This window comes from Pelecanus crispus, chromosome 13 (genome assembly GCF_030463565.1).
Source record: "Pelecanus crispus isolate bPelCri1 chromosome 13, bPelCri1.pri, whole genome shotgun sequence".
Lineage (NCBI taxonomy): Eukaryota > Metazoa > Chordata > Aves > Pelecaniformes > Pelecanidae > Pelecanus > Pelecanus crispus.
This window is the reverse complement of record NC_134655.1, coordinates 13197280-13217504: the sequence shown is the minus strand read 5'-3', so window position 1 is coordinate 13217504 and position 20225 is coordinate 13197280. Positions and strand designations below refer to the sequence as shown.

At 52.9% G+C, this 20225-nt stretch overlaps 1 protein-coding gene across 2 annotated transcripts in view; it reads left to right on the top strand.

The window, feature by feature from the left end:
* Positions 1-15035, top strand: part of F8 (coagulation factor VIII) — a 28956-nt gene extending 13921 nt beyond the window's left edge. The window contains exons 10-26 of one of the 2 annotated variants that reach the window (XM_075720565.1): positions 161-254; positions 1811-2022; positions 2315-2465; positions 2613-2822; positions 4117-6871; positions 7182-7347; positions 8182-8388; positions 8975-9203; positions 9301-9483; positions 9690-9806; positions 11068-11139; positions 11471-11556; positions 12027-12182; positions 13017-13161; positions 14031-14179; positions 14464-14640; positions 14880-15035. In XM_075720565.1, coding sequence (XP_075576680.1) covers positions 161-254; positions 1811-2022; positions 2315-2465; positions 2613-2822; positions 4117-6871; positions 7182-7347; positions 8182-8388; positions 8975-9203; positions 9301-9483; positions 9690-9806; positions 11068-11139; positions 11471-11556; positions 12027-12182; positions 13017-13161; positions 14031-14179; positions 14464-14640; positions 14880-15035 — 5265 coding nt within the window. Of the gene's footprint in view, positions 1-160; positions 260-1810; positions 2023-2314; positions 2466-2612; positions 2823-4116; positions 6872-7178; positions 7348-8181; positions 8389-8974; positions 9204-9300; positions 9484-9689; positions 9807-11067; positions 11140-11470; positions 11557-12026; positions 12183-13016; positions 13162-14030; positions 14180-14463; positions 14641-14879 lie in introns of both variants that reach the window. The other variant, XM_075720566.1, reaches the window with a different exon arrangement.
* Positions 15036-20225: the final 5190 nt, after the last annotated feature.

Here is a 20225-nt window from a genome sequence, read left to right as displayed (position 1 = left end):
CAGACATGTCTGGGTTCCTCCCCACTGGACACTGGCAGGTACCCGAACCCAGAGCGCCCCTGCCTAGCATTTCCCTCCCTGCGAGGACACTGAGGGCAGTTTTGAGGGCTCACAACATTCAGAAAGCATTAAATGTTCCTACTGGCTGTCCTCATTTCAGATCGTGTTCAGGAACCTAGCAAGCCGACCATACAACATCTACCCTCACGGCCTCACCAGCGTAAGGCCATACCACACCATGAAGCCCTCTCAAGGTAAGGCAGGCCAGGAGGATTTGAGACATCACTTGGCCACTGCCGTTCTCCTGGGCCAGGAGAGCTTCCTGCAGCCCGTGGTAAGACTGGTTGTCCAATCCATCCATCCAAGCGCCTGAGCCCTGCAATCCCAGAGATGATGATTCTTGTTTCATGTCCCCCTTGGTGCCATGTAACCCTGTCTTTAAGGAAGGCTTGGATGATGACTGGAAGAAGGGGCATTGTCAACCAGGGAGCTGGGACCATGTTGTTTGGTCCATCCTGGAGGCCTCCACTTTCTGATGAGGCAGGAACCACCCTGGTGATCCTGCCTGTGTTTGCCAGTTTGCCTACAGTCCTCATTCCCTGGGCTCCCCCCCTCCCCACTTTAATGCGGGGGGTTCATTATGATTCAGACTCTCCCTCTCGCAGCCTCACATTTTTTGCTCTGGGTTTGTTGAGTTACCAGGTCCCTTTCCCAGAACTGCTTTCATGCCCTGCCAGCATGCTCCCAGGATCACCACTTGTGCAAGGCCATCCCACATCCCACCAGGGCAAAATTGTGGCCCATCCCTCTCCCCTCCTCCTCTCTGCCCTTTTGGGTGTGTCACAATGACAGGAGCAATTGCAGAGGCTGGAGAAAAGCTCTTCTGCTGCAGCAGAGGTGGCAGAACCAGGATGGCAGCTACTAAGGATTTCAGTGAACTAGGTCAGCTTTGTGACCTGTTACTATCTAAATTAAGGTTTTCCTTCAGAACAGTCAAAAGTGCAAAGCAGCCCATCAGCTGGCAGGACTAAAGGAGCCAAGCCACACAAGGGAGCTGGGAGCCCTGTCCCTGACCCTCTGTCAACATCCCCCAGCCAGACACGGCTCACCAGCTTTGCCAGTGATTCAACTCTGTGAAAGCAGGCGAGTCGTGGTCCTGGAGCCCCAGGGATGATACTCTTTAGGGGAGTATAAATAGGAAGAGCTATTCTTAGCCTGACTGACACATGAGCTTTGCAAACCATGCTTTTACAGTGGCTCAGCTGGGCACCTGGAACAGAGAAAACTCTTTTCCTAAGGCTACACCAGTGCAAGGTCCTGCTGAATGCTCAAAAGATTTATTTGCATTTCAGTTTTCCTTCTGTTCCTTCCAGATCTCCTCCTTGCTTTTCTCATGGTCTAGCTGTATTTACATAAAAATCTATCTTTCCTCGCTTTGTTTTTCACCCATTTCAGCCCTGCCCAGCTCTGTACCTTCATCTGCAAACTCCTCTAGGCATCCTGGAGCCCGGACACAGCTGAGATGGGGCAAATTTTTCAGTTTGCAGGAGTTTGAAGGGCTTTTAAAATTAGGCATATGCCTCTCCATCCTCACCTGGTCCCAGGGGCTCCTTTTGTCCAGATCAATTTTCCATGCAAGCGCATGCTAGCCGCCAGTGTGCCATCCCATGGTGGGCGTGGGTTTGGGTAGTTTTCTATGCAACTTGTGTGGTCAGGAAACCTCCTTTCTGAGCTCTTTTAAAAAGCAGGATCACCCCTTGCAGGAGCAGCCCAGACCTAACTGATCTGCCCTTGGGCTGTGTGTTGCCAGATAAGGATGTGAAGGACATTCCTATCCCCCCTGGCCAGTCATTCACCTACAGCTGGAGGGTCACCACTGAGGATGGGCCAACGCAGGCAGATCCTCGCTGCCTCACCCGTTTCTACTACAGCTCCATCGACCCCGTCAGAGACACGGCCTCAGGCCTGATTGGGCCCCTCCTGATCTGCTTTAAGAAGTCCATGGATCAGAGGGGAAATCAGGTGGGTCCTTTCTTTGTCACCTCAGCTGCCAGGCTAAAAGGCTGGAATAACAGCGGTGGGTGAAATATTTGGGTAAAAATAAATTCATCTGTCCTGTTCTCTTCAACCCTACCATCAGTCCCAATGCCCCTGCCTTCCCCATCCTCCCTTGCATGCTCCCTTCTCTCCAAACCTGGACCCTAACTCCAGTGAAATAGCAGTAAACTGTTCCCTATGCATCCAGGCTAAGACCCTGGGCCCCGGGAGTGCTCTGATCAGACCAGGAATAACCGCTTCCCTCTCCGCCTTCCAGATAATGTCAGACAAGACGAGGTTGGTGCTGTTTTCAGTCTTTGATGAGAACCGCAGCTGGTACCTAGAGGAGAATATCAGGCGGTTCTGCACTGACGCAGCTCATGTGGATACCCAGGACCCCCAGTTTTATGCCTCCAACGTGATGCACAGTGAGTGCTTGGCCAGGGACTCCCTGCAAAGCCCCAGCAGACATGGGCTTATCCCTGCCCCAGGGAACAAGCAGGGAACGTGCAGCAGCTCAGCAGCCATGGGGGAATCAGGTCCTCATGAAATGTTTCACCCTTGCTCTCTTCCAGCAATTAACGGCTTTGTGTTTGACAACCTCCAACCAAAACTCTGCCTGCATGAAGTTGTGTACTGGTATGTCCTGAGTGTTGGGGCCCAAACAAATTTCCTCTCCATCTTCTTCTCTGGAAACACATTCAAGCACAACATGGTCTTTGAGGACGTGCTTACCCTTTTCCCATTTTCTGGAGAAACTGTCTTCATGAGTTTGGAAAAGCCAGGTTAGTAACATGGGCTATTCTATAAACCATGGGCTTGGCATCACAGCAGAGATAAGTGAGCACCTCCAGCCAGGTCCCTGGTACCCGATCACATTTTGGCAGCCCTGAGAGCAAAGGGATGCACAACCTGCTGGAACAGCAATGATTAAATCCTTCCAAAGCTTAAATCAAAGGAATTAAATTACTGTATTTTACCTCATTAATATAGGGTGCATTAAGGTCACACAAGCTGCCAAGTCAGTAAGCTGGCTGCAGTAATGTGAGCCCCATGGACGTTGCATCTGCACCCTTGCCTCCAAGCTCAGAGGTCAAGGGGAGCAGCAGTGTTGTCCCTGCTGTGGGTTCAGCTGCTGGTCACAGCATCCCATTTATCTCTACACCTTTGCAAGGACATAAATAGCAGCCACGGAGGAGTCCTAGGAAGGATTTGCTTCAGCGTTCAGTTTTATTTCCCACCACTCAGCATTTTTTCCTTAGCATTTGCAAAAGCAGTGCTGTTAACCATTTCCTCACTCACAGAGGAAACACAGAATTTACCAGGTGATTACAAACACCGATATGATGGTCACGAGTGCTGCATCCTGACCCGAGCTGACAGGGTTTCTAGATACCTCAGGAAGCTTTCTAAAGCCCAGGCAAACATTGCATCGGTTTGAGCTCTGATTATTGCCTGCTGATCTGAAGCAAGCAAGCAGCTCAGCCAGCAGCAGATAACAGCTCTCTCCAGCATCAGAGCCTGGTTATTATACACCTCCTCACCCACTCTTGGCACCTGGAGAAGAGGCACTCACTACAGGGAGCAAACACATTGGCCAGGGATGTGAGCAAGAGGCAGTCTTTCCATTTTTTTCTCCTTTAGTGGGAGAGACGTGACGACTGCCTGGGGGAGAGGTGAATTTGACAGCAGCAGCATGTCTTTTGGGGTGGATTATGGTGATTACTCTGCTACTGGCAATAATCCTGGAGGCTCTGTGGGTTCTCAGTGCATTAACTGTTCTCACCAAGCTATTGCTGGGGCATCACAGGTGTGTGTAGCTCACCAAGCTCTGGCAGGAAACACCGGCCCTGCTGATGGTGCTTGTCAGGACTGGCTCTGATGTTACCAGCAACCCTGATGTCTTGTAAGTCCAGCTGTAAGATACTCTACAGATTATGAAAACATGAAATCACTACCATGAACCAGAGGCTGCCTGAAAATATAGGTTGCACTAGCAAGCGAGTGGCTTGGGGATGGCAGCTCTTCTGACTTCCCATTGTGGTGGGCTGATGGTGTCCTCTTGTTCTCTCGAGACAGGCGTCTGGACGCTGGGGTGCCTGAATCCTGATTTCAGAGACCGAGGGATGCATGCCAAGTTCACAGTCTTGCAGTGCCAGCCTGAGCAATACCCTGATGGGGAATATTATGTGGGTTCTGAAGAGGAGGAGGAGGACGCCTTTGACTTCCAACCCAGGGGCTTCTCTAAAAGAAAGAGATGGCGGAGGCCATGTGTGAATGAGCAACTGAACAACATGACCTCTTCCAGAAATGAGACACAGAAGCCAAGATTGTGCTTGACAGAACCCAGCCATGGGGCCTTCCCGAGCAATGGCAGGATTTCTGATTCCTCTTCCAGTGGCACAACACTTTTAGGAACAATCCCAAATCCACCTGATATTTCCATGTCTTCTCTGCTAGAGAAAAACTATGAATCAGTGCCCTATGAATTCTTCCTGAAAGATGAAGAAGAATTGTCAGAAATCATCAGAGAGGATGAAGGGCTTGGAGCTCTCCCACATGGAGAACACTTAGCGAGTGTCAGTGGAAGGGTTCATGGTACTGTGAGCTCAGAAGAAGGTCAGCAATGGCTGCACCAAGCCACACCAGCTCCAGAAGACGCTCTGGCAGAAAAGAAGGTGACAAAAGTCTCAGAGGTGCAGGAGCCAGTAAAAAGGACAATGGTCCAGTCTGGTCATACGTTAGAGATCCTGGAAGCAGAGCCTCAAAAGACAACTACTCCTGTAACAAGCTTGTGGGACTCAATTGCTTATGCTACTAGAAAAGCTCCTCTTCAAGAGAACAGGAGCTCATTTCACCAGAATGACCTGGAGCTCAATGAAGGACTTCAAGACATGTCTTCACAGGGTGCTGAGGACAAGTTGCTAAGAGGGGCTGATAAAATATCTTTAAATCTACACGAGTCAAAGGAGACAATCAATACAGAACCAGCTTTAAGTACTGATCATAACTCCTCCTCCACACTGGGCAATCTTTCTGCATCTTCAGAAGACAACAGGACTTTTCATGCAGTGGTTCACAGTCACACCAGAGAAAGCAATTATTCATCAAATGAGCTAGATGATAGGCTGGAAAAAAGACCTCACCAAGTGGTTTCACAAGGCTTTTATGAGTCTTTTGAAGGGAAAAATTTTTCTTTCTCAGACCTGGGACCCAGCACACTGGCACAAGAACAAATCCTCACAGATGAAAGTAACTCCTTGCCTGCAAAAAGTGGCACAGAACAAGAAGCCAGTGAACTTGCCAAAGGCACAAGCCTTCTAGAAACCACCTTTGCACACACCAATGACCTTGAGCCTTCCAGCTATATAACGATGGAAGAGAGGGATGAATTAATCTTGGAGGCAGTGTTTCAGGATGCTACAGCCGCTAAGGAATTACCAGAGATGGATAGTTTTGCCTTTCCTGAATCGAACGTCATGGCCAATGACACAAGGCAGTTCCCAAATGCTTTTTTAAACAGCCCTGAGCAGTTTCTGAGACACAGAGCTCCAGCCCCAAGCGTGAGTAGCCATGACTGGAGAGCTCGACAAGCCAGGTCACTGGAGAGCAGAGTCTTGATGCATGGTCTGGGTCTTCCCAACACCAGTTGGCCTGGCAGCAGGGAGCCCCTGTCTGAGGGTACTAGAGCAGAGCAGGATCTGGCCAGCCAGACCCCTGAGACAGCAGTGAATAAGAAAGCCCCAAAGGCATGTGGACCTCATTCCCATTTTTGCAGCACTCACTTCAAAAAGAGGTCCCTCATATCAAGCAACACTTTGCCTAAGGTGATGGTGGCCCAGCAAAGCCTAGAAGAAAAATCAAACATGGTTGAGGGGAGACTACACCCGGGCAGGGATGCTCCACAGGCTCTGCTTGGAGGTAGTGCTAATGAGACGCATCCTGAGGGGAAGCCAAGCACAGATGGGGGTGTAGAGAGCAGCAGTAAGGGGGTCCAGTGCAGCGGATGCTCCTTCCTCACACGTGGAGCACTGGGGAGTGAGGCAGCGATGGCAGCAAGCAGCTCAGAAATGCAGACTGCTGCTGTGGCTACAGGTCTGGCCTCAAACTGGGACCTGGTCTCCCTGGGTGCAGCGGGACACACCGCGGGCTTGCGGAGCCCAGCTTTGGCTGAGCTGCAGCCGGGTAGAAGTGCTGTCTGGGGGGCTCCTGGGAGCAAGCAAGCTCAGGGGAGAAGCCAGATGGAGGAGACAAACTCCGTGGAGCAGCTGGGTCAATTCAGTCCTCAGCCTCAGCAGCTCAAGGCCAATGCCATGGAGGACTATGTGCCTGAGACCATGTCTGGGCAAATCTCAGAAGAAATCCCTATGAAACCAGCCTCCAAAGAGAACTATTCCCTGTCTCCAAGCAGCCCTGCTCGCAACAACAGCACTACTGAAGAAACAGCCAAATATGTGCAAGACAGTCTGGATAGATGGCAGGTGCTTGGTGGGGAAGATGTCCTCAGAAAAACTGGGAAGATAGAGGGTCAGGGCCTAGGACGGTCCAAGGAGGATGGGGAAAGCAACAGCACATCTAGGAAGAGGAGCCATGCCCCAGGACATAGGGAGGGACTGGCTCTGAACAATTCCAGCCCCTTGACACCAAAGGCTGACAAGCTGGACTACGACGAGTACGGTGACACGGAGCAGACCATGGAGGATTTTGACATCTATGGTGAAGAGGAGCACGACCCACGCTCCTTCCAGGGGGAGGTACGGCAATACTTCATTGCAGCGGTGGAGGTGATGTGGGAATACAGGAACCAGAGACCCCAGCACTTCCTAAAAGCCATGTAAGTGTCACTGTCCCTCATGTATTCCTCCTGCACTGTGTGGCATGACTTGATGCATGAGTTGGTATGTCCTGGCAGGCGGGATCACAGGTCTATGACTGTACAACCCAGTCAAGCAGCCCAGGGGAAGGGTGCTCCCAGCACCTCCCCTCCACCTGGGGAGTTTTGTAATGCCAGCAACAGCTTCCTTGCAAGTGGGTCAGGGATGCTCTAGGCTCTGCATCGCCCCTGCTCTGCAGCAGCCCTGCCATGGCTGTCCTCCCTATAGGACAGTATCACCTGACTTGCTTAACTGCCCTCACCCCAGCAGGGACCCCTGGAGCGGCAGAAGGAAGCCTTTCCGGCAGTACCGCAAGGTGGTTTTCCGAGAGTACATGGATGATTCCTTCACACAGCCCCTGCTGCGGGGAGAGCTGGACGAGCACTTGGGCATCCTTGGGCCATACATCAGGGCAGAAGTTGAAGATGTCATCATGGTGAATTGAAAGTTCCCATTTCCTATAAAACCTGAAATCCCCCCATTGCTGGCTGTGCTCAGCCAGAGGGAGTGCTGAGGTGGGCCTGCAGGCTCTGCGATGCTTGTGGGTTCGCCTTCAGGACTCAGGGGCAGGGGCTGCCCCATTGGCGCCCTGCGTGGCACGTGGATGGCACCAGGTTGGGAGGCAGAGCCACCATTCAGAGGGACCTCAGTGGCTGGAGGAATGGGCCAGCAGGAACCTCAGAGCATTCAGATGCAATGCCCTGGACCTGAGACAGACCCAACCCCTGTAACAGCACAGCCTGAGCAGCTCCTGGGCTTCATGGGGAGCCTTTTGGGTGAAGGGATTGTAAAAAGGGTAATGAGCTAAGCAGGGTTCAGTACAGCTTCTTTGGGTGCTCTATGTGAGGGCAGGCTCGGGCTTCCCTCACCACCTAAGGAAGAGGTGAAAAGCTCTTCACCAAGCTCAGGACTCGTATGCCTGGAGAAGTTGTCCAATTTTCACTGAAATCTTCAGCAGGAAGGATTCAGCACCTTTGGGCTCCAGAGACAGTAGTGTAGCTGACCTTGCCACCATTGAGCAGGGAGAGGGCCTCATCCTGCTGACATGACTGGGATGCACTTTCCACTGGGGATCACACTGCACAGCCACAGCTTGTGGTTCAGCAGGGGTTGGCCACTGCATGGGGCCCAGCTGGAGGTCTGGGCACTGGAGACATGGCTGCCTCCTTCCCACCAGCTGGCTGGATCCAACCCCAGGGTCCAGGGCACCATCAGCACTGCACCTAGCCCCCTCCCACACTCCCTTTGCTTTGCCTTCCTTCTGGTGCAGGTTACATTCAAGAACCTGGCCTCGCGGCCCTTCTCCTTCCACTCCACACTGCAAGCCTACGAGGAGACACAGGGTACAACACAAGGTGGAGAGGTGGTGCAGCCCGGTGAGCTCCGGAAGTACTCCTGGAAAGTCCTGCCCCAGATGGCACCCACCACAGAGGAGTTTGACTGCAAGGCTTGGGCTTACTTCTCCAATGTGGACCTGGTAGGTGGGAGCGTGCTCCATGGGGCATCCCAAGGAGGAGAGATGGGCAGCATGCCTGGGTCCTGGCTGTGAGGTCAAGGCTTTTCCTATGGTGCTGTGCTGAAAGCAGCTTCTGGCAGTGTAGATTCTCAGGTGTCTAATACAGTGATGAATGCCTGCTGGTGCTTTCTTTTCTCTTCCCTTCTCTTAAATGGGTTTTTCCCCTTTTCCCCCATTGTACCAGCTTATGAGGCTTGTAGGAAACTAGCATTCTGCAGTCCTCTACCTCTCTGCCAAACCTGGCTGAATTTGGCCCATGGGTTCCAATGTTAGTGGGGTAGGGACTGTTGGACGGACAGACACCACTTGTCTTGAAAGCACATGCAAACACTTGCTGCACAGCCTTTCTTAGCTAGGGGCAGAGCAGGGATCCCCCAGTGAACCCAGCATGTCCTTCCCACCCTGCACATGCCATGCCCTGTGCACGAGTGGGAGCCAAGCCAGCAATGCAGACAGGGCCACTGCTTTCCTCTCTGCTGTGCCACTTGCGGGCATCAGCGCTGCCTCCCGCTCTGCAGTAAACCCTTCTTTCCTGGCTCCCTGGCAGGAGAAGGACCTACACTCAGGCCTCATTGGGCCGCTGATCATCTGCCACCATGGGGTGCTGAGCTTCATTTTCAGGCGGCAGCTGGCTGTGCAGGAGTTCTCCCTGCTCTTCACCATCTTTGACGAGACCAAAAGCTGGTACTTCCTGGAGAACATGGAGAGGAACTGCCGCCCTCCCTGCCGCATCCAGCAGGACAACCCTGATTTTAGGAGAAACCATTCCTTCCATGGTGAGGACCCTTGCCCTTGCCCTTTCCATCTCACAATCTATATTGGGATGGAAAAACCCTGGAGCCTTGAGCAGCTCCTGACTGCTGCCTTCCCCAGCCATCAACGGCTACGTGAGTGACACACTGCCTGGGCTGGTGATGGCTCAGCAGGAACGGGTCCGGTGGCACCTACTGAATATGGGCAGCACTGAGGATATCCACTCCGTCCACTTTCACGGGCAGCTGTTCAGCGTCAGGACTAGCCAGGAGTATCGCATGGGAGTCTACAACCTTTATCCTGGTGAGATGCAGCGCAGGCACTGTGCACACCCTGGCTGCTGGGTCTTCATGTCCATGTCCGTTAGGAAGTGCCAAGCCTGCAGAGGGACAGCAAGGAGGGGGGATGGATCTGGAAGAGTCTGGCTCTGTGTTTGCACAGCGCTTGGCACTGTGGCATCCCAGTACAGCCAGTAACTCCCCTCTGCTCTGCTTTCCATTCCTGGCCAGGTGTCTTCGGGACAGTGGAGATGTGGCCCTCGCATGCCGGGATCTGGCGGGTAGAGTGCAAAGTGGGAGAGCACCAGCAAGCTGGGATGAGTGCTCTCTTCCTCGTATACAACCCGAGTGAGTGATCCTCTTTGTGCCCTGGCCCACTTGCTGTCATGGTGATGGCCAGCATGAAAAACATGAGCTCCCTCTACCAGGGCTCTCAGTGTTTCCCCTGGGGTGACCCAAGTGGGTCTTCTGGGTTTCCACTCTGAAAGAAAGTCACAACTTGCCACCATACACAGCCCAGGAGAGAACACAGAGTCAGGGACATGGTTGGGGTGAGGGCTGGGAGACCAGTTTCATTTGCCTGAAAATATTTTCTCCCAGAGCTCTTGTTTTCCAAAATTGAGGGTCCCTGGTCCTCCTGTAAAATGCACTTACCCCAGCAACTGCATGCACATACTGGTGCCTCCCCGTGCTGTTCAGGAAGGTACAGTGCCCAGCTGCCTAACCACATATGAAGAGGTAAACTGAGGCATGGAGTGATGGCAGGAGGCAGTGAGTGACACTGCCTGACTACAGGTTGCTCTGATAGAAACAGCCCCAAGAGCAACTGCAAAATCCACAGGAAACCTCTGACTTCATTCATCGCAGAACACCACATTTCTACCTCACCATAAGTTAGCACTGGAGGAAGTGGTTTGTGAGAGTAGTATTTTATCACACAGTGACAGTCTCTCTCCTCTTCCTAAAGGAGTATTAAATGTCAGCCAGAAAATGTTTCCATAAGTTAAAAATCTGCTTAAGATTTCAAATTCACATTTTCCCCAGAAACATTTGCCATGCAGCAGAGATGCCAAGATGTGACAAGTCACTAATAATAATGGTTATTATAAAAGACAAACAGCCCTGTGCTCAGCAGACCAGAAGAGAGACACAGAGACACAGGGGTGTCAGGCAGACTTTCCTTCAGCGATGTGATATTTGTTTTTAAAAGATGCTGCCTAGCAACAAAAAAGCCCAGGAACAAGACATGGGTACAAGGAAGAGACACTTGTCAGCATTGCTGGGAGATCAGGACATGGGAATGAGAGATCGGGGACTCAGGGACAGGAGTTTGGCAAGAGGCTGCTGTGGCTGATGCTGGGAACTCTCTGCTGCTGACATTGGGGTTGGGAGCAAGAAATTCCAGCACCCCTAAGATTCAGGGATGGATGTGGAGACATCTGAAACCCACCGCTTAATGTGAAACAAACAAGCCTAGGGGCTCCTAGAAGCTTGAGACAACCTCCCTGAGCCTTGAGGCTGCTACCCAGCCTAGGCTTTTCCTTCAAAAGCCTTGTTATCTAATCAACTCTCCCTGGTTTTCACCCTCTTTCTCCCTGTTTGGCTGCAGACTGCCGAAATGCCCTCGGCCTGGCCTCGGGCCACATTGCAGACTCTCAGATCACAGCATCGGGGCAGTATGGTGAGTAGGGTTTGTTGCTGCAAGGAAGGCAGGTGAGGCTGGGGCAGCTTCAACCAATACAACTCAGGTGCTTGCCTGCCCAAGGCCCTGCTACACTGCGTCCCTGGCAGAATCCTTCCTCCATCCATGCCCATGTCAGTGTTCCACTTGGGACCTGAAAGTGCCTTCCCACATGTCTCTCCCATCATGTCAGTGCTCTGCCACCCTCTATGTGGCTACTAAACCCTAGGGTGATCCTCAGACCTCATCCTGAGGATGGGCTGCTCACAGCCTCAGGCTGGGCAGCGTGAGTGGTCAGCAGCACCCTCATACTTGTGTGCTCTCCTCTCAGGGCAGTGGGCTCCTTACCTGGCCAGGCTGGATAACACTGGCTCCATCAATGCTTGGAGCACCGACCGCAGCAATGCCTGGGTCCAGGTAAGTGGGGCTCCGTGGTTGCAGGCACTGCTGGGGGCATTGCAAGGGCATGCATATGGCTGCTTGTGCAGAAGGATCTGCATGGATAGCCCCAGCTACGTCCTGCTACTTTCCCTCCTTCCCCTCTGGGAGGGGACCTCTGAGATCCTAATGGCAGTGGGTCTGTCCATGGTTGCTGCTGGTCTGACCCCCAGATTCATCCTCAGTGCAGGAGAGGAATCACTTGATGGTCTGGCTGCAGCATCAAATTGTGCAAAAATCCCCCAAAGACCAAATGAGAATAGCTCACCTCTTCAAAGAGCTTTCCCCTGCCCTCTCCCAGCTGTTGGCTGACTTGTGCCTTTATGAACTAGTTTCATAAGCTCTGCTCAGTTACATCACAAGGAAGTGATTTCCATGGGTTTACAGTGCATTGCCTGAATGCGGCTTGGGTTTTCCATCAGAAATGAATCCCTGACTTTCATTCTCAGGTGGACCTTTTGCGTCTCATGATTATTCACAGCATAAAAACCCAAGGGGCCCGACAAAAGTTATCCAGCCTCTACATCTCCCAGTTTGTTGTCTTCTACAGCCTTGATGGGCAAAGGTGGAGGAAATACAAAGGGAATGCCACCAGCACCCAGATGGTAAGGCGAATAGGTCTTGAGGACAGTGTCTTCCCAGAATGGGGTCTCTTGGGGTGATGAGGGCTAGGGAGCTCTGTACACAAGGCAGAGATCTCCTGAGTGTCTGAGATATTTGATTAGGGAAGGAACAGTGAGCATTCACTGCCAGGATGACTGAATCGCAGATTACAGATCTGCAAGGGACTTGCTGTCTGTGTCTATCTGTTTCATTTTAAAATGACTGAGCTATTTCTTTCCATGATCCCAGGTGGCTGCGAGATCCACTGCTTAATGTTATATTGCATGCATGTTACTTAGAGCTAGGCATAAGATTTTGCCTGAATATCTTTTATGACCCCAAAGGCAAATTTGGCTTTCTAAAAACTTTGTGCAGATGCAGATGATTTGGGGGATCTCTACTTGTTAGAAAAAAACACAGCCTAAATATGCATAAGCTGATCATTCCAGCAGGAAAAGAAAAGTCTCCATAAAAGCCTCGATCGTGTACACCAGCTGTGGCCAAAAATTTTCCCAGGTTCAAAAGTCCCAGGACTGACTTTTTGTTTTCTTCTTCTTCTTTTTCTCCCCTCTGATGAAAATATAAAAACATGTTCATTTGCACAGACCCTAAGTTTCTCCTCCTCCTGTTTCTCAGTGGTTCACCCTGATTTGGCCCATTCACACTTCTTTGGTCTGAATCACATCTCAAATAATTTCCCTGAGCTGCCATTCTCTTGTAAGGATGGTGATAAGATACGGAAGTGTCAGACAGAAATGCTCTTCTCCCAATAATCCTTGTCCTATCTAGCTCTCTTTCCACTGGTACAACAATCCTTTTCCTCCCTTTCCCTGCAGCTGTTCTTTGCAAACGTGGATGCAACCGGAGTGAAAGAAAATCACTTCAACCCTCCTATCATAGCCCGGTACATCCGCATTAATCCCACTCACTACAGCATCCGAGCCACACTGCGCATGGAGCTCATCGGCTGTGATCTGAACAGTACGTCCCACCTCCAGATACCAAGCACCAAAGCTGGGGCCTGATCCACTGGGGTGCTGAGCACAAGCTCCAAGTGTTTCATGACTCCCCAGGCAGTTGTGGAGGGGGAAGGAGGAGGCTGGATGTGGCATTGAGACATTGGGGGAACAAAATTGGAAAATCTTGTTATGGTCTTAGAGAGAGCCATACCAGAGGGAGAGCATGGGACCAGCTCTCACCACTTTTTCCTGAACCACCAGAAACCTCCAGCAGTACCTGATAGCTGGGGAGCTGCTGCCTCAGTCTGGGGAAGCAGGGAACAAGCAGAGACAGATGCTATTGGCTTTTCCTCTGGTTTTGCAACTCCAAGGTGAGACTGCTCTGGCCCACAATGTGTCCTAGGGCAGTGGTGCTCCGGGATCCTTTCTTTATCCCTGCACGTGAGCAGGGAGGACTTTCCAGCAGCTACAAGCAGCAGTGGCTGTGCTGTCACCCCACGCCACAAGCCTTCCAGCCGGCTCTGAGGCAGCTGTGCACATGATCACACCCTGTGCAGGGTGTCTCCCTGCCAGGTATTCTTGTCCTTCCCCCGGAGACAGGTTCTCCTTACATCCTGGCAGATGCACAAATCCTTCACATTCTTCCTAGATAAAATCTCCAGGAAGAAAAGAAGGTGGACTAGTGTCAGGTCTAGTTTGGCACTCCCCAGCCAGTGTCATGCTGCACACAGGGGCCCTGAGCAGTGCAGGGACCATGACACTGCAGCAAGGCACAGGAGAACCTGTAACCAGGGAAAGTGCATGGAGGGTGGCTGGACCAGTGAGCAGCCAGAAGGCATCTCCATGATGGGTCTGTTCCCCCCTCTGACAAGCATTGCTCCTTTCTTCCAGGCTGCTCCATGCCCCTAGGAATGGAGAACAGAGGGATCCCTGACCAGCGCATTTCCGCCTCCTCCTACAGCACCAATGTCTTCTCCAGCTGGTCACCCTCCCAGGCCCGCCTGAACCTGCAGGGGAGGACCAACGCATGGAGGCCAAAGGTAGCCCATGCAAGGAGATCCCCAGCCAGGCAGCTGGGGCATGGGCAGGCAGGTGGGATCCCAGCAGGCAGGGCTGGGCGGAGGGGTGTGTACAGCCACGTGCAAGCTGTCTGTACACAGGCAGGAGATTTGCTGCACTGATTTAGCACCCAGCAGCTCCAAACAGATGCTTGGTAGGGTAGGTGAAGCCCAGGACTATGTGGAGGGCTAGCTTGGCTTCGGCTGCAATGAACGTGTCTTTCTCATTGCTGCTGAAGGGTTGAAGGCAGTCTGTCCTTCCCCAGAGCAACAGTCCCAGTGAGTGGCTGCAGGTGGACTTTGAAGTAACCAAGAAGGTGACTGCAATCATAACCCAAGGCGCCAAAGCTGTCTTCACCCACATGTTTGTGAAGGAGTTTGCTGTCTCCAGCAGCCAGAACGGCGTGCACTGGAGCCTGGTCCTGCAGGACGGCAAGGAGAAGGTAGGCAAGAGCAGCTCTACGGCCAGAGGCAGCCCATGGCCACCCCTGGGGCAGCAAGCACAGCCCTTGGCAGCAAACATGCTCACAGGATTTTTTGCAAGAGCAGTGAGCCTGGCTGTGTGTTTTCTTCCCTAAAGCATTCCCAAGTGGCTCTTGTCTGGGTTGATCATGCCCTCAAGTCATGGGCTCACTATACCAGCAGAGGAGAGCGCAACCCCTGATTTCTATCTCCTCTCCAGATTTTCAAGGCAAACCAAGACCACACCAGCACAGTGATGAATACCCTGGAGCCCCCCCTCTTTGCCCGCTATGTGAGGGTACACCCCCGCCAGTGGCACAACCACATTGCGCTGCGGATAGAGTTCCTTGGCTGCGACACTCAGCAGGAGTACTGACGGCTGTGGGGGCCAGGCATGGGCAGCACCGGCCCAAGGACCTGCATCCAACTGGTCACTGAACTCTCACTGGGGTCAGAGCCAGCCCTCCAGGGCCCTGGCCACCCCTGCTGCTGGGGAGAAGGCGGCCTGCGTAGCTGTTGCGGTGGCTGCCTTGTTTTCAGCCTCTTCCTGTCCCTCATCTCCCAGATGCCATATAGTCAGATGTAAAGCTGAAGAATTAAACAGTAATTTTCCAGTGTAGTGCTGAAGAATTAAACAGTAATTTTCCAGTATCTCTCTGCACTTTCTCCTCTGCTCCGGCCTTGGATTCCCTGGGGGCTCAGTCAGCATTACCAGCAGCTAGTAATTAATTAGCCCCAGAGCTTCTCATCTTCATTTTGCACAAGCTCCGGCTGCCCAGGCACAGTCCTGGAGGAGGAGGAAGCAGCAAAGATAAGGGCTGGGGGAGGAGGCCCTGCTCCAGGCCCCAGTGTCCATTTCACAATCAGTGGGCATCAGTGCCTCGAGGGAGGGGCAGCACTTGCTCAACCTGACTCAGCACTGGGCTTTGGCCTTCCACTTCCCTTCATCTTCTTCCCATAATGCTCCTGCTGCTGTTGCTGAGTGCCACCATCCTGCTTTCCAAGCCTGCCTCGAGCAAGCCCTCCTTGCTCGTTCACTGGTAGGTCCCTGTGGCTCACAGGGGCTCTGGTGGGACATTGACCACTGGATGAGCCTTGCCATGATCCCCAGCAAGGTGTGTCATGGGCCGGAGCCATCGTCCTGCCACGGGTGGCTCTCCCCGTCCCTGGCACCCTCCCAGGAATGGCAATAAGCAGGGTGACGCCGGCTCCTGTCTCATGCCTCTCATGGGGTGGGGACCTTCCAGAGCAATGGCCACCTCACAAAGGGCTGGACCGCCTGGCGGGCTGTGGAGCAGGCAGGCAGCACTCTTCTCCGCAGCAGTGGCAGCATTGTCATCACTGCCAGCTCGTCAGAGCCCGCGCCAACCCATCCCGAGCGCTGAGTCCTCCCTCTGGTTCGGGAGCCAGGCAGCCCCACAAACACCTCTGGCAGCTGGCATGGGGTGAGAGGCAGGGTTATGAGGGGGCTTTGGAGAATCGGGGGGTTGAGCCAGGTGCTGGCCACCATTGCAGTGGAATGGGCAGGGTAGGTGCACCAGCCCAGCAACAGTCAGCGACTGGCTTGTGAATTCCCATGGCACCCCATCAGAGTCAGGTAGTCTCTGCTCATACCTATAAGAGATTCGGCCTGGGGCAGCTCTGAGGAGAGCTCTGCCGCAGCAGCACCAGGGGATGGTCATGATGGGGACCCCAGGGTGGCTGTGCAAGAAATGGCTGCTCTGAGCCACCCAGCTCCTGCCCACCTTTGGGTGCACTGGGCTAGCTGTGGTGCATGCAGACGGTCTCCTCCACAGCCTGTGTCCAGAGGAGTCAGGGACATGAGCTGCAGATCAGCCTGGTCGTGTGACCTGAACCCACACCCAGCGGAGATCAGAAGCTGATGTCTCAAAAGAAGCAGGGCTGAAAAAGCCTCATGCTACTTCCAGGCTCCACATTGCTGTACAAGGAGTCTTTGCTGTGGCCCTGGCAGTGATTACATTATAGCCCCAAGCACGAGATGCAATCACCCTTTGGCTTAATTGCATTCTGACAATAACCAGGCACAGATGAGAGGACAGGTTGCCTCGCAGGGACTGGCCTGAAGAGAATATTGGAGCCATAAGCTTCTCAAAGGGGAACACCCTTGCCTGAGGCAGGGTAGCCTTCAGTCTGGGAGGACAAAACCTGCCACCTTCGGCCCTTCTCAAGGCAACCTTCCTCAGCTCCAAGGCAACTGTGTCTCTCCTGAGCACAATGGCCAATGCTGCACAAGGACAGCTGGCTGCAGTCTCTGGACCACCAGTGCAGAGGAGCATGCCAGGCATCGTGAAGGGCCTGATGGCAGAGACAACAGAGCAGAGACATAAGCTCAGCCCTGAACAGCAGCTGGACTGTAGACAGAGACCCACACACACTCACTAAGGAGCTGGCCCAGTCCCCCATGTTGATGCCCTTGGATAATGGCAGACATCTGCACCCTCTGCCCATGGCTACCACTACTGGGCCTGAGCAGCTGTAGCTTAAATACCCATCAGGTATTTAAGGGTGAGGGACTGATGGGCACCGGTCAAGAGCAGGGGGTTTTGGCAACGCAAAATTGGTGAGAACCACAAGTCCACCTGCTCAGATGCAGGTGTAGTCAGTCACACAGGACTGCCTGCTCCGTATGGTTCTGGCTGCCTTGCCTCTCAGGGCTGGTACGCAGTTCTGCTTGGTGAAGCAGGGACACAGTCCCTGCCTGTACCAGTGGATGCTCAGACTCATCCTGCCCCCAGAAACAGGCTGCCATGTTGTGGCACATTTGTCTGGTGACACAAGGTTAGATCACAGAACAAGCTGTGTGCACCAGAGCCCTCTCTGGATTATTTTCAAAGAGGAAACAGGGCTGAAATCTCTGCAGATGACTGAGCAGCCTTCACCAACCAGCCCTGAGCAGCTCCAGGATGTTGTTCTCCAGCCACCCAGGAAGCAGTGAAGGGGCTGTGCTGAGCGACAGCACTAGGAAGGGGCTGTGGGCAGGTGGGCAGATGTGTCAGACTCTGCCAAGCTCTGGCATCCATTACTGGAAGCATCTCTTGACATTTATCTTGTGGAGAATGGAGAACAGACGCTGTTTTCTCCCAGTGTGACACAGATCTGAGATGCATCACAGCCTCCCCCAAGCCACAGACATTTCTGTGCAGGGGAAGGGCTGGACCAGCACAAAGCCCTCTGCCTCTCAGCCAGGGGATGCCCTGCCTAGTCACCACCCTGCAAAGAGCTCTGCTGCAGCAGGGGCTGACTGGTCAAATCCTCCTGGACACTGGGGATCTTATTCTCTTTCATGGCTCAGCTGCTAGGATTGCCTGGGCTGGGTGAATCCAGTGATCATGCAGCTATCTGGTCTCTCCAGGAAGACAAAACACATCCCTGACATCCCTTTCTAGTATAGCCCAAGCAAAGATTATTTTGCAATCCAAAGTGTGCGAGGTGTTTCAATGCTGAGCCCTAGCCAGATAAGCCATGGGCCAGGGCTGCTTCTGAATCCAGCTTCTTCCGTGCTGGATGGAGAGCCCCCAACACACAGCCCCAACCTGAGCCAGATGTGGGGGGGGTGTATGCAGGTATTGCAGCTGGGCAGACAGGCACCATTATCAGAAAAAGTTGCTAGCACGTAACAGAAACGGGCAGCAGCATGCTGAAGAGAGCACCTGAGCAGGGACCTTGGCTGACAGGGAGCGAAGCCAACTCAGAAAAGCACAGCTTAATTCCCAGCTCAGCCATGGAGCTAGGGCCAAGCTGCTCACTGCCTCCTCTGCTTTTGTTTCCCCGTATGTAACCAAGAGGGAATGAACAGACTTAGACTTCCTTTTTCTGTCTGTCAGGTGTCTCTTGTCACATTTCTCCCTTCTACTACATATTCCATGATTAACTGCAGGGCTTCTCTCTGCTCTCCATATCTCTTGCCTCCTACCCCACATTGTTACCAGCCTGTTTCTAGCCCGTGAGTGCAAGAGGAGCCTGGAGCCAAGGCGTCCTGCCTCCACCATGTGCTCAGGGCAGCATGTTTCAAAGCCATGCCCCATGATCCCACTGTATGTCCACACTCCCACCTCAACCTACTCTCTCCAGGAGAGGCAAGGCTTGCTTTCAATGAGTATTCCTCCCAGGCTGCCTCAGCTGCTGGGTAAGGGTGCTCCAAAGTGCTCTGCGGATCCTTCTTGGTCAGCTGGGCAGAGCTAGGGGAGATGATGGTCCAAGCAGCAGCCTCCAGCCTAGTGGGCACATCTGTTGGTGCTGAAGGCAGTCAGGCACCTCGGGACTTTTCTAGACCCTCGACCTAGTCCATTATTTTCTCATCCTAATCTGATTTTACAGGCTTTCCAGGGAATGCCACAGATGAAGTCTGGGCCACAGGTCCCACTGTGCTCAGCTGCAAAACATAGCCCTCATAGCTGTCTGTCTTCTGCTCCTGGTGCTGACTGCCCTGATCTTCTACCATCACTGCAAGCCTGTTGCACAATTTGGTATACTACTTATACAGAACTTGCTTAGCATTAGTAGCTAAATTTGCTGAAGCCTTAGGCCACAGGCCACACCCAAATATGCTGAACTTTTACCTAGTTAAGTAAAAGGCCCAGAGCTGGTTTGAGCTGGCAGATAAGGAAGCAAGGAAGGCCACTACCATCATCAACTAATGCAGCAATCTTAGAGTTAAGAAAAGAAACGGCCCTCCTAGAGACAATGAAGGGACCCAATGAAGAACGGGTAGACTCCAGACCCTAATATTACTACTGGACAGAACTGTTGCATGAGGAGTGGGGAACTTAGATTGTAAGAGTATGATTGCCCAGGGATTTCTTTGTTCAGGGTCCCTCTTTGGAGGCACCCAGCTCGAGCTGCTCTGCATAAATAAATAAATAATTGTATGGTCGGGTAAATAAACCACTTATTTACTCAGTGGATTGGTTAGTCATCTTCTTCAAGCAGGAACCTAGGGCTGAGCCCTGTTGACGGTGGAATAATGCCTGGCAGGCAGTGTTAATTCCCTCAACGAAGCCCAAGGCCACCTCCCAGCTGGGCAGTGTGAGGCTGAGGATAGGGCAGGAATTGGATCTGGAGCTACATGTGGATGATGCGGAAGACTCCAGCAAGGTGATCCCATGTAAGTGCACAACAGCTGCCACAGGGGAGGGACTGATAGGAAGACCCTGTCCTGAGCAGCACTGACTGCCCACTCCAGCCACCTCTGAGTGACAGATCCATGGGTTTCTGCCTCTTAATCCCCATCCACTTGATGTATCTGCTGTGGAGGAGAAAGGGGTGGGCAGCTAGCCCTACAGGGCAGTCCTGCGCTGGAGACCACTGCAGGAACTTCAGCCCAGGGGGCTGGAGTTTTCCAGGAAGTGTCTTGGGAAAGATGAAGTTTTTCAATGCTGGAGGTGTGGGCACACTGCCCCTTGTGATTTGGAGGCTCCCTGTCCACCCTGTTGGCCTCAGCTTGCAGCAAAGGCACCCAGCATCCCTGTCATGGTTTAGCCCCAGCCAGCAACTAAGCACCACGCAGCCGCTTGCTCACTCCCCCTACCCCGATGGGATGGGGGAG